The sequence below is a fragment of the Poecile atricapillus genome, chromosome W, assembly GCF_030490865.1.
Source record: "Poecile atricapillus isolate bPoeAtr1 chromosome W, bPoeAtr1.hap1, whole genome shotgun sequence".
NCBI classification, from domain to species: domain Eukaryota; kingdom Metazoa; phylum Chordata; class Aves; order Passeriformes; family Paridae; genus Poecile; species Poecile atricapillus.
The window spans coordinates 54,477,038-54,490,318 of NC_081288.1; the positions used below are offsets into that span (position 1 = coordinate 54,477,038).

The 13,281-nt window shown below is 41.6% G+C and overlaps 1 protein-coding gene across 4 annotated transcripts in view; it reads right to left on the reverse strand.

The window, feature by feature from the left end:
- Positions 1-5,111: 5,111 nt before the first annotated feature.
- The window catches only part of LOC131592057 (calcium-dependent secretion activator 2-like), a 283,092-nt gene continuing 274,922 nt past the window's right edge, over positions 5,112-13,281 (reverse strand). For all 4 annotated transcript variants that reach the window (XM_058863314.1, XM_058863313.1, XM_058863312.1 and 1 more), the window contains 2 exons: positions 9,786-9,890; positions 5,112-6,058 (listed from right to left, as the gene is read on the reverse strand). In XM_058863314.1, the coding sequence (XP_058719297.1) occupies positions 5,888-6,058; positions 9,786-9,890 (276 nt within the window). In that variant the 3' untranslated portion in view covers positions 5,112-5,887. The remainder of the gene's footprint in view (positions 6,059-9,785; positions 9,891-13,281) is intronic.

The window sequence follows — 13,281 nt, forward strand, 5'->3', positions numbered from 1 at the left end:
CCTCGGGCTCTGCGATTTCTGGAGCGTGGGCAAAGGCGCTTGGCCTTTCCCAGCTTTTAAACTGTAACACTTCGGCGTTTTCTCCACTGATAATTTCTGCGGTGGAAGAAAATAATATAAATACGTGAGTGCGTGTGTGTATACGCCTTCGAAGACTGTGTGTAGTCTTTCCATACAGTGAGGGTGTGCTGGCGTCCTTCTATAGCAGTTCCACCGCAAGCAAAATAATAAAGTATTGCTATTTGTAACAGAATCCATCACAAAAGAAAAACATTTAACACTGGCCCGCAAAATACAAGTGCTCCCGGAGGTAAAACAAAGTTTGGCAGTACAGTACATTTCGTACAGACCTCCCTAAATCGAAAACCAAACTGGTGCAAATTAAGCCTTTTCATGTATAAAGCCTTTAATCACATATAAACGAAATTACAAGTGACCCTCTAAAGCAGCGCTTCCGGCCCTCCCGTAATTCATGCGAGCGATTTGGCTAAGTGTGCCAGCTCCGAACGTGGACTGCAGCTATCACGTCTAATCTAATCAGTCCGCCTGTGAGGGGACCCAGCGGTGTCATCAACTCCAAAGGGCCCTTGGTGGAAGTGGCTGGGAGAGGCCAGCGGCAGCTGGAGCCATGAATGACACTTTCTCATTTGTTCCTTTCCCAGTTCAACAAATGTTTAGCTCCTATACTGCTAAATGAACGCCTTGCGCTCTTTGGCTGGGGGAAGCTATTTATTTTTAAGATTCCTGAATAGGATCAGGAGCAATTAACTTATTTTTTGTTTCCATTTTCTGTGGGTGTATTGGGAGGTAACCTAGAGCAAAGCGAGGAGCCGGTCGCTGTGTGGGCTCCTGTGTGCTGTATTCCCTGCACCGGAGTGCGCCGGGCTCGCCATGGCGACAGGAAGGTGTCCGCCGGACACGGAGCGGGACAAAACCCCGCTCGTTTATGGTGGGACCCGTTTCGATGTGCCCCTGCTGAGAGAGGGGGAGAAGCCAAGTGAAAAATGTGAAAATAAGCACGAAAGTAAGAGAAAGGAGTCGTGCCCTGTCGCAGCCGCTGCTGGACGGAGCCCGGGGTGGATTCGCCACCTTCTCAGCTGCTCGCTCGGCGCCCCTACCAGGGAACGGACACAGGGGACAACTGAGGCACCCTCAGAACTGAGGAGGGAGGAAGAGAAGGAGGGGGCGACACGACAATACACCTACTAAGGCCGAAAACAATCTTTTTGTGTGTGTGATTGATTTTTTTGTTTGTTTAGCTGCATTTTTTTCCCCCCAGTCGCTGTTAAAACAAAGCCCGCCCATGCCGGAGGGAGGCCGGCCGTGGTGTCTCTGCGGGTCTCACGGGGGTCCCGGGTTCCCGTTTCGGACACAAGAAGCCCCCCAGCTCCCCGACTGCCCCGCCGCTGCCGTGCGGCTCCCGCCGTCTGCTCCGCACTCCTTCGCTGACACACAATCATCTGATTCAGCCCCCTTCGGCAGGTGCCTAAGGGGCATTCTCTGTGCAGGAACCCGCCTCACAGCCTTACACTCCCTCCCCGATCCCCCGCGCTCATCGCCGCGTCCCTCGTGGAGCCGCGCTTGCTGCTCACTCCGAAGCTGACACTGGTGCCCCGCCCGCCCTCTGCGCCTGGAGTCTGGTGGGTCTCAGGAGGAGTTTCCCAAAACCTGGAAACATCCGGCACCTGACCCGAGATTCCCCGGGAGCCCAAGGAAGCGTTCTTGTGGGTGCCATGCCCGCAGGGCCAAGGAGGGAGGGAGGGAGGGAGAGAGGCCGCTCCGCTGGGCGCCTTGGGTGAGCACCGCTGCCCCGGGGCCACTCGTCCTCCGAGCCTGGCTGTTCCTCCAAAGCTGTGTCGGTTCCTGCGCCGGGGGCTGCCCTCTGCTCCAGGTCGCGTTTAAAAGGAGGGGCCGCTCTACAAGCACCAGTCCCGGCTGCCGGACCCGCCGGTGCGGGCTCGAAGGGCGCGGCCTGAGCCGGCGGCTTTGCTTGTCTGGAGGTGGGAGGCTCAGTGCCCCAAAGTCGCCCTGCCCCGAGGTGGTTCCCCCAGCCGCTGCCTTGCCTATCGCCTCCTTGTCCGGGGTAAGCTACAGCCGAGGGCAGCGAGCTCTTGGCTCCAGGCCCCCTTTGCCCGGCGGCAGGAGACCTGCGAGCATCGCTTTCCTATCCCGGCCTCGAGTACCGCTCGCAGCGGCGGCGCGCACCTGGTCCTGGCTTCTGATTCGACTTCTAAAGCCCCGTTTATACCACTAGGACTCAGGGGGAATGAACTACACGAGACGGCTGCTGCCCCTTTCCCGAGGGCTCCCTGCACCCCGCGCCCGCTCAGGAGTGCAGGTCCCCGCGGAGCCCCCACGGCCCGCCTCCCCGGAAAGCGGACAGGGAGCGGCGGTGCCGTCCGCTCGGGACGGGCACTCAGCTCCGCTGAGATAAGATGTAGGGGCGGCCCCTGCGCCCTGCCCCACAGGGCACTGCCCTGGCTGCTGGAGGCGACGGTGCCTAACGCCGGAGCTGTCACGCAGGTACTCACTGGCCTTCTCAAGCTTCATGTCGGTTCACGGTTTCACAAATCTGGGTACTAAAAAAATTATTTTCATTTGGAAGAAATTAAAGGACACTTGAAGCACTCTTTTCTGGACCTGTCTTCCACTGATGTCTGCTGTGCTGTGTCTTTAACAATAATTTATCCTACGCTGTGTCTGAGTTAATTTCTCTTCCCCAAACATCTTGAAACTTCTTCATAGTTACATAATCTGTGTATTTTGTTTTATTATTCTCATCATCTTTGTTTTATGTTTTTGTTTGTTTAGCATTTTCTTACTCATCTCTATGTTACTGACAAATACATCTTGCAAGTACTGCATGCAGACGAAATTGCATAGCGAAGTGCTTGACATATGGGGTGTATGTGTATAGTGCTTCGTGAAGTTTGAGTAACTTATGCCCACTTCAAGCCACAAAGTCTTGTCTTAGTCATAGTTCACAAGTCATAGTCTTGTTCAGGTGGGTTCTTTCTTAATTTTTTTTTTTTTTTAAATTGTATTAGGATGTAGACAGGATGAACTGCTCCCTAAGGCATAGGGAGCCAGGGGGGACTTCCCTGGTTGCCTGGACTAGGCACCACCACTCAGGGAGCAGGGCAGGGGAAGAGGTGGTGGCAACTCAGAGACCAGACCATTAACATGTTTGTGATGGTCAGAAAGCTCAGAAGTCAGTCTCTGGATCAGGGTCTAGACAAACAGGACCCATAAATAAGCACATGTGGGGCTGCAGCTGAGGTGAAAATCCAGCACTGCCATCACTGGGGCAGAGCTTAGCAGCCCTGGACAGAGATGAGATTGAGTTCCTGGACAGAGGCTGTGGGTGGGGGTCCCAGGTGAGTCCCATCAGGACCATGATGGCCTACAGTCTCTTGAGGACCTAACAGGTGAAATTACTAGAACCTACTCTGTAATTGCCCAGATTGATAGGGAAAGTTGTTTGCCTAATCAGGAAATTTTTCTTGGTGTGAGGGCTGCTTGGGACAGAGGAAAAGCCCAAAGGGGAGGTGAGTGCAAATCACTGTTTCCCTTTGGATAGCAAAGCTGGACACAGTGTAATGCCAGGTCCCTCTCTGTTGAAGAAGACAGACCCATCACTTACCTCCTGGGTTGTGCTGGTGACAGGCACTTCTGTCCTGATGTTTCTAGGTCCCACTCCAGTTCCCTACTCTGTTAATAGCTTGCTAGGGATAGCATTCAGTTTGGGTATTGCTTCCTATTCTTGTGCTACCTTGGAACTTTAAAAATTTAGTGCCTTCTGGTGAAAGCCTGCACAGACCTGGCACAACTCTGCACTAGGAGGCCTTGGCAAGCACTGCAGGGCCACTGAAGTGAATGATACCTACCTTCACCTCTTTACACCTGGCTTCTCCACAGGCACCACTGCAGGGTCTAAGGAATGTCAGGATGAGGAGAGGGGAAGCAGAGAGACTTTTGCAGAGACAAAACTCCTTCTGTGCCTGACTGACACTGATCTCTCTGCTTCATTGGGCTTAGGAGACGGGTGTTACGTTGGACAGCCTGGCTTCCTCTGCACCTTGCTGTCTGCTACAGCCAGACTGGGTCTGAGGCTGCAGCTCCTGCCCAGGCAGGTTATCCCTTACCAAGTCTGGTCTCAGCCAGAGTCCCAAATGGCCCTTCAAGCATCATCCGCTTCCAAACACCAGCACAGCTAGGACAAATGACAGGAAAGGAATATGCAATTATTTTACTGCTATCAAAACCCAAAACAGCAAATCCATCTAGCAGCCTGGTAATAGGGAAAAATACTGCTTGGGCTCCCTGTGCCTCCTTCAGCCCAGCAGAGATGGTGATGAAAAGTTGAGCAGAATGGTCTACTTTACCAGCTCCCAGTTCTTGTAGCTGAATTCACCTCAGCTCATGGGATGATTAAGCTGGTTTGCCACAGAAAAAAATTGACACTTAGGATTTCTCCCTAGACACCTAGGAGAAGTGTAACTTGCCCTTCCCTGCTTAGCTGAGCTTCCACGTGCTGAAAACCACTTTCCCTGCAGCTCTCATTCTCAGTTCCTGCATGCTTGCAATAGACCCCTGAAATCCTACAGACTGTTCTTGCACAGAAACCTCACATCAGCCTTGCAAACCCACAACAGCTCCTCAGTAAAGCCCCTTAGGTATAAAGCTATGGCTCAACCAGGACCTCAGCAACCTATTACAACTTCTTTGGGTGTCATCTGTGTTCTTTCTGATTTTGTGTACTAAAACTCAGGGATTAGTCATGCTCCCACAAAAAAAAAAAAAAAAAAAAAAAAAGCTGTACTTTTTGGTATCTGTCTGCATGAGTTTTGACTGATGAAAATTTGAGTTCTTTCTACTTCATCCTGAGGGCATCAAAAAGCAGGCAGTGGGTCCTGTCTGTTCATCTGCTACTAAGGGGTTTTTGTTTGCTTTTTTCCTTTATCAGTGCATTGTGTCCTTGGCTACTTGTTTGCTATATATATCTGCTCTATAAAAGAAACAAACATATTTGCTATAAATCACTATGTAAATTAAATAATTCAAAAATGTAATTCTCACGAAGAATCATACAATGTGTGAAATAATTTGAAATACTGAAAACATCTTTTAATTGTAGAATTCTATACAAACTTGGGTAGATACATAAATGGCCACGACAAAATGTGTTCTTATTGCCTGAAAATTTTCACAGAAATACAAACATAGATGGCAAGCTTACTGAGATCCAACAGGATGAGATATCTTTAAACTTGCAAAATGAATAGACACGACACTCTTAAGCAGTTTGTGTTTGACTGTCCTTGAAGTTCTTCTGCTTATATACCAGTCTCAATATACAAAGAACCAAGATTAAAATTTTTAATGCACATCACGTAATAATGTAAAATTAAGCACAAAAAAAAGGTAAACAATTTGTAATCCTGAAAATACACTATTTTTTTTACCTAGGGCATTGACTCATTCCAAGGATGATTTCCTTTATAGCTGTGTTTTAAGTGAGACACACATCTTGTTTTTGCACAGGACATCAATATCAGATGGAGATACAAGAATGAATGGTAGCAAACAAAAGGGAAAGAAATGTAATCACAAGTGGAACTCAAACTCCATGCTAGTGTTCTTGCAGCCCTAAGCAAAGCTATACATAAAAATATGCTACAACCATTATTCTCAAAAAGTCCTTGGCACTTTTCCTCTGATAATCTTACTTTCTTTTTTAATGGAGCAAATTACATTTCTGCACCGATATCATAAGGCAAAACTATAAATGCAATTACAAGGACAAGTTACCAAAAAACCCCAAGGCAAAGATAAATCCCACCCTCAGACCATCACCCATCAGCTCTGAATGCTTTGTGAAATAATATCATCCTTCCTCCTCATCACTGTCTTTCATTGTAATGCCCTGAAGTCCTCCTGCATCCGTGACTGAGACTGTGGCTTCCTCTACAGTCAGACGGCTGTGCACGGTGTCGTAGGTTTTACTGTTCAGCGTCCCCTCCATCACGCCTTGCAACCTGAAGTCTCGGTAGGTTTTCTGTGGCAAAAGTAAAACATCCTGAGTTGGACTCCAGCAAGTCTGAGTACTTTTTCACTATTCACTGGCCATTTCTAGCATGCCAGTGGCACAGGTTTAATCCTCCTGCAGGTTAGGGACCTATCACCTTGATAAAGATTTTGCGGTCTTAGTTTTTGGGCTGCATGAGATTTCTACAAACTCTAGAGATTCTGATTGTATGGTCATTCCTTTAATAGGTTGTATTTTGTGCTATAGCATAGTCTAACTGCTGATTTCTCAGTAACTTCCATTTGTTTCATTTATTCAATAAGACACCAGCTGAGAATTTCTCTAGATACCTACTGAAATATGAATGTGGCTACAGGTAGTTCAGTTCTGTCATTTCACAGAAAATGTAAATGCTTGACCTTTCCCCCATAGTGTAATTTTATTTATATTTCTCTTTACATTTATATGCCAAATGTGGCAATAACGAACACCATTTATGATCTATACTATATAGTGCCAGAATTTCTCAGGTGACTACCTACTTAATTTACATTCTAAGTCCCTACATTTTGATTTGCATCTACTTTTTTTCATTTCAGAAGATTTTGTTTCCCTGGTATTCAACCTTCCTATGAACAAGCAAACACTACTTTGTTCTTCCATCATATAAGAATTCTGAGTGGAATTGTTTTATTCATTAATTCTGTGTTCAAGTAAGCACATGGAAAGTCACCTATGTACTTTATTTTAGATTATAACATATTTGAAATAATCTTTCCTGATGTAACCCTTAAAGACTTAAAAAGGACAAACTGATCTAGGCAGTTCCTTATTTTGTGTATGCTCTCACTACAAATTCTGAATGTTTTGGAAGAGAATATGGGGAAAAGAAAATGGAAGATAATTAAGGGCTATCAGGCACATTCCTCCACCTGAGGAGACCATGTACAACCCTTAGATAAAGAAAAGATTTGATCTTGTTTCACTCAATACCTCAGAGAACTGCAAAAGACCACTCTTAAAATGGGTAACATTCAGTTGTGAGATTTTTTTTTTCTGCCCCTATGATGATTATTTAAACCTTGTTTGAATCACTGCAACTGAGATTTATTTGACTTTCCTAGGTCAGCGTCAGAGTCAATGGATGCAGCTTGTGTTTTGCTCACACACTCCTGCGAGTACCCCGCCTGTTCTTTTTCAAGTGTCACCATTGCATTCCCTTTTTATAACACTGCGCATTCAATTTGCTTTGATGCTGTTAACGGGTCCTACAGCAATTTCCTTCACTTTCACATTGTATTCTTCCCATTCTCAGACCAGCACTCTGGGGTTCAGACATTGCTCTTCGCTTGACATAGTTTTGCAGGATAATAATGTTCACTTCCAAGCTTAATTTTTCATTTCTCCCTAACTTTCTTTGTCCTTGACCCTCCTTTAGTCACATCCCTCTGCACATGTCTCAGACATCTAATGAAACCTTTATGCCATCATAAGCCTTTAAAGAGAATAAAGGGAACAATGTTTCTCCTTCTATGCTTTCTTAATAATGCTACTACTCTTGTCGCATCCAAATCCAAAAGAATTATATTTCTCTTACTCATCCTGTGTCCTTCAAAAATGACCTCCAATCTATTTGGGGTTTGATTGATTTTTTAAAATTAAAAAAAAAAAAAAAATTTAAAAAATAAAATTTTTAAGAGGTGATAGGAGCAATACAGCTTCCTAGCTTTTTTGTGTGTGTTTTTGTTTGATTTTTCCTAAAGCAAACACAAAAGTGCCTTCATACACTCTAGTTTGGAGGAACTATGCCTCCCCATGTCTCTCTGCAGCTGGGCTGAAGCAGATAAAGTTTCTTATGATACTCTTTTTGAACCATTGTTTTGTATTTCCTAGTAGCCTCCTGCCTGCTGAGTTCCTGAGTTCTATCTTCACCCTCCAAAACCAAGGTCCACAAAATTTTCTGTTTTCCAGAATGAATATAATTGACATCATCTCTTCCAATCTTTAATATCCACAGAAGGTGGATATTTAATATCCACGGAATAACACAGTTGGAATTTACATGCAGAGAAAACCAGGTATATGGGCACAGAAAGGCCACTGCCAGAAGCAGTGTTCCCACCTCCATTGGGAGCTTTCAAACAAGGCTAACCAGTGTGCCAGGTGGCAGAGGGAAGGCAGGTTGGCAGTGCTGCTCATTCACCTGAAATTCAGTTTTGCAAATTTCCTTTAATCTCCCTGGTGATATTTCTCTTGTACAAGTTAGCCTGCCCATTCTTAGATCTCATGGGGTACAGGGTTTAGATCCTCTAATGCTGATCGTCTTCCTCAGGGCATCATATCTGCCTTGGAAAGGGACTTTTTACCAGGGCATGGAGTGATAGAACAAGAGGGAATGGATTAAAACAGAGTAGGTTTAAATTAGAGATTTGTAAAAGTCTTTACTGTGAGAGTGGTGAGGCACTGGAACAGGTTTCCCAGATAAGCTGTGGATGCCCCATCCCTGGAAGTCTTCAAGGCCAGGCTGGATGGAGCTCTGAGCAGCCTGGTCTAGTGAGAGGTGTCCCTGCCCATGGCAGAGGGGTTGAAACAAGGTAATATTAAAGGTCCCTTCCAACCCAAACCATTTTATGATTCTGTGATTCTGTGAGAATAGCTTTAAACCTTTCACACAAGCCATTAATTTCAACAAGGAACAGCAAACTGCTTTTGCCATTTGGGCACACAATCAAGTGAAGAGCCAAATCCTGCTCCCAGAGAAATTCCAGTCAAAACCAGCAAAGCTAAGCTTGGGTTTTTAAGGGAGCCATGATGCCATCATTATTATGACTGTTTTCTTGCATTTCTCTCTGTTCTGTTCCTTTTTTACTAGTGAATCCTGAAAGCTGCAGTTGCAATTCCAGTGCCCATGAGTTAAAATGCTTTTGACTTTATAATCTTGCAAGAACTTAATGAAAAAATATTTTTAAGAAGTCGAGGTCACCACTGACAACAGGTGTTTCTTACTCCACATCTGCACAGATAACAAGAATGTCCAAAGTTAAACAAGACAGAATTAAAAAGAAAAAGATCTGAAATGGTTTTCTGTCTCTTGCCTAAGGGTATCGACTACAATCTGAAAGGGAGTTAGGAGGAAACTTTCTTTCATGGTAGCTTAACCCATAATTGCCTATTGCAATGCATGTTACACTCTACCTGGAAGCATTTGGCTTTGGCCAATGTAAAAAACTGAGGACTGAAGTGGAGGGACTGGTATTTCTATTGATACTTACTTCTGAGTATCACAGATTAGAAAATGTTACCTAATGTATTGAATACTGTTTTCAATTAAGCCTAGTAATTACACTTGCATAAAAAAGAAAATAACTCATTTTTTTAGGAGAAGAGGGAAACACTATTGAAATTATTCAGGTAAACCAAAAAATTGGTAACAAGACAAATGAAAATTTAGTAAGAATAATCATACAGCAATGCTGTACAGCTAGCTGCAAAATTCTTTGGAACTATCTCAATTGTCTCCAAGTCCAGAATTTATGACAAATACTAGTGCACATATAATTAATATTAAGGAGTTTAATAAGTTATTTTACTTCTGGAATTTGCTACAGCTGTGGGGAAAAAAAAATCCCAACCTTAACCTACATTAGTGTACAACTTTATTCCACATTTTCTTAACTTCTGGGTTCATCTTCCATGTTATTACCTTATTACTTTTTTCTCTTTACCATGCAGTTTAATGCGAACATATTTTATTTACCTTCACTATCTTGATGAGAGTCTTCAGCTGGTAGATGTGAAGCTGAACGTCTAATCTGTCAGCCAACCACATGCATATGACTTTCATGGAGTTGCTATACCATTGCTGAAAAGAAGGATAAAAAAAACAACAACAAACACCACCAAATAACCCTGCAGTATTCATTTAACAGATTTGGTAATGAGAGGTAATGAAACACTTTGAAATGATCACAGATCAGCACTTGAAGTCAACAATGATATAATTTCCTGTTATGAGAATTGCATGGGTCAGTAGGAAATCAAATAACTTGACCTAAACCATTCTTTACACGAATTAGCACCTGCCATTTTATCTTTCAGTTACAACATGTTCAAGCAAAATAGCGTTATGCACTTTGTTATCTGTCAGTGAGAATGGATATTAAAGATACAATTACAGGAGAGAATTGACAGCTAAAACAGCAAGGATAGAAACAGGCAGAGTATCTTGAGAGAGAATTTACAATAACTAGATTTTTCAATCCAAACAGGAAAACAGTACCAGAAAAAAAGGAATTTGTCTTTATTTTTTTTTTTTAATCACTACATCATTAAGTAAAAAAATATCAAAATTCCCTGGAAACTGTTTTTAAATATGATCAAAACACTACTCCACCCTCCCCAAAATAACCATATTAAGGTTTTGTTTTACATTAATTACTAATTATAATTACAGCCTACCTTATTTCTTTTTTATGTCTTAGGCATGGGTATATTTTCACTCAACACTTCACAAATGGATGGGTTAAGAATAAGCCCTCTGCTGTTGGTGTCTGTGTTACTGTAAAAAATGCTCAGTTCCAAATAGCTGCTGTAATAGTTCTTCCACATTAACTGGATTAGAAGAGATTTTACTAAATATAGTTGTAGCATTTTTTCCCCCCTCCTGTAAAATCACAACCAGATGTCATTTAGTCAAACTGTAAAAAGGAAGGGATTTTTTTATTTTTTTTTTCATTTTAACAGTGAAAGATTAAAAGAGTTTGTGTCATAGCTCTGTATCTAGTCTCTTTTCCCTCAGGAAAGAGGCTTAAATTATTATCTAATATAATTTCTTGTGTCTTTGCAAAATACAGAGATATGCAAAGAGAGGAAATCATGTGCCTATTTTAAAATGCCTCAAGTTAGGCAGGTATATTTTGTGAAAGTAATTCAAAGGAAGTATCTGACATGTCTCATTACCCATCTCCAAATAAAAAAAAAAAAATAAAGTATACAGTGAAAATATATACTGAAGACAAATTACTTTCTACTGGATGTTACAAAAGAAAGAAATAGAATTCTTCCATCAAAATGTAAGCTTGCTGTAAAAAGCTTGAAAAACATACAGCAAATAACTACAAATACCTTTTCCTTACAGGGAACAGTCTCATCACAATATAACTATCAGTTTTAAGATATTTGAAATTAGATATTAATCTAATAATTCTTCTGTTAATTTTTTGAATGTGTTCAATTGTATTTTAATTATAAATCACAAAATAAATTACTTCTACTTTTTAGAGTTTCTCCTATTAATTTGCTATTTTACAGAAGTTAAAAAACGCACCACAAAAAAAGGCAGACAGCTACATATTTCATAGTTTGATTTAGTCACTAAAACGTGGGACTAAGTAGATATCCATAAAATATTGTTTTTAAATCGCTGAATGAATTATTATCCTATTTACATTATTTCATTCCTAACATGCATGCTGGTATTGATTTCCTTTGTAAGTACCTGCAAAATATTTTTAATGAGACTTGTTACTAAGTGGTAAATTATATGACAGGTGTTGTATGTATACAGATGTCTAGAGAATAAAATACAATTGTACTTATTAATTGGGGAACTCTATTGATCTAAATAAACATAAAATTTCCTACATTAAACATTCTATCCAAATGCAACAAATAAGCCAAGAAATTATATTATCACTCACACACAATCCTAGTAAAGAGAACTATTTTAGTAGGGGAGCTTTTTGAAAACTGATATTCTTCCAGTAATGCATCCATTATGTATTTTGTATGTATCAAATAGAAAGCACAATGGGCTCAAACTTGCTCAGACAAACAACCTCCAGACAGGATTGAAAATTCTGAGACTGATTTTCCCATGCAACAATACTGAACAGGGACAGATTACTGACAATAGACTGTTCCAGATTTCTGGCAAAATGTTTTAAAGCCCAGCTAGAAAACTTATTTAAGATGGATGCAGTAAAACCTGAACTCTACATACCTGTGATATTCTTACATGCACTGAAAAAAAAGCTAAGATACTGGAGGAAATTATTTTTCTACTCATTAATGAATGAAAGCAATGTAGTATGTTTTTTTGACTAGCTTTGATGCATTAAAATTTCAGTACAAATGTTTAATTTGGTGATTGTGAAATGATACTACAGTACATGCTCTTCTGTCAACATATCTTGTTCAGAAAAAATGACTACTGTTTTACTAGATAAAAAAGTATTTTTATTTTCAATTGTCACCTTATTTTTAATAAAAATCACATCCAGTATATTTGTAGAATCCTCACAGAGATACTTGTGGGTAGGATTCTTCTTAATGATTGGTCATACATCCACTAGTTTTGAGGACTTAATTAGGCTGAAGCTGAATAAACTTAAATCTGCTGAATTTCATAACTAGAAAATAAAGATTTCCCTATAACTTCTTTTTGAGTCTGTTAAAAAGCACAGCACTGCAAATTCCTCTCAGAGAATCCAAGGCCACACATTTTGACAACCATGAGCATGTTAGAGAGACAGGGATGGATCTACTGTGACTGATGGCAATCTATTGCAAACCCCAAAACTTCAGTGATTGGATAATTGTCTTGAGATTACCCAGTTAAACTGACAGCAACAACAATTGTTTTTAACTGGTTTTAGGAAAAAGTAACTTTCCTATTAGTAACAATAGCAGTGAAAAGATAATGCATCTCTTGCAGATGTTCATTATATGGTACTACTGTCACATTCTTTGCTATTGTCTATGCAAGAGTAAAGCACTAAGTGCTTATGATACATTTTTTCCAAATCAGCAAATAACAGCAGCCAACCACTTTAACTAAAATGTTAGCCTCGCTATTTCATCCTCTCTCCTTATTCACAGCCCATCCAACTCCTGTAAGGGCATGCATTACTCACTTCATTTTCCTGAGATACCTCTTTCAAAGTAAAAAATAAGAGAGAAGGAAAGGCTAGGGTTGACTCTGTGAGACCCTTGTATTCATTCACACTTATTGTGCATGACTGTACACTGGTAAATCATATTAGCAGCCCGTCTCCCCATCAAGCTGCTACTTGCTTTCCAGCCCTGGGAAGGTTCAACAAATCAACAGGAGCACGGAAAACAGAACATCAGTCTAATCTAGTGTTTAAGGTGAAGTTTTCAAACCCAATCTAAGAAGATCTTTAGAGCAAGCAACAAGCTGAAGGGCTCAGAAGGTGGTATTGACAATGAAAGAGTGTTGAAATATTGAGAAG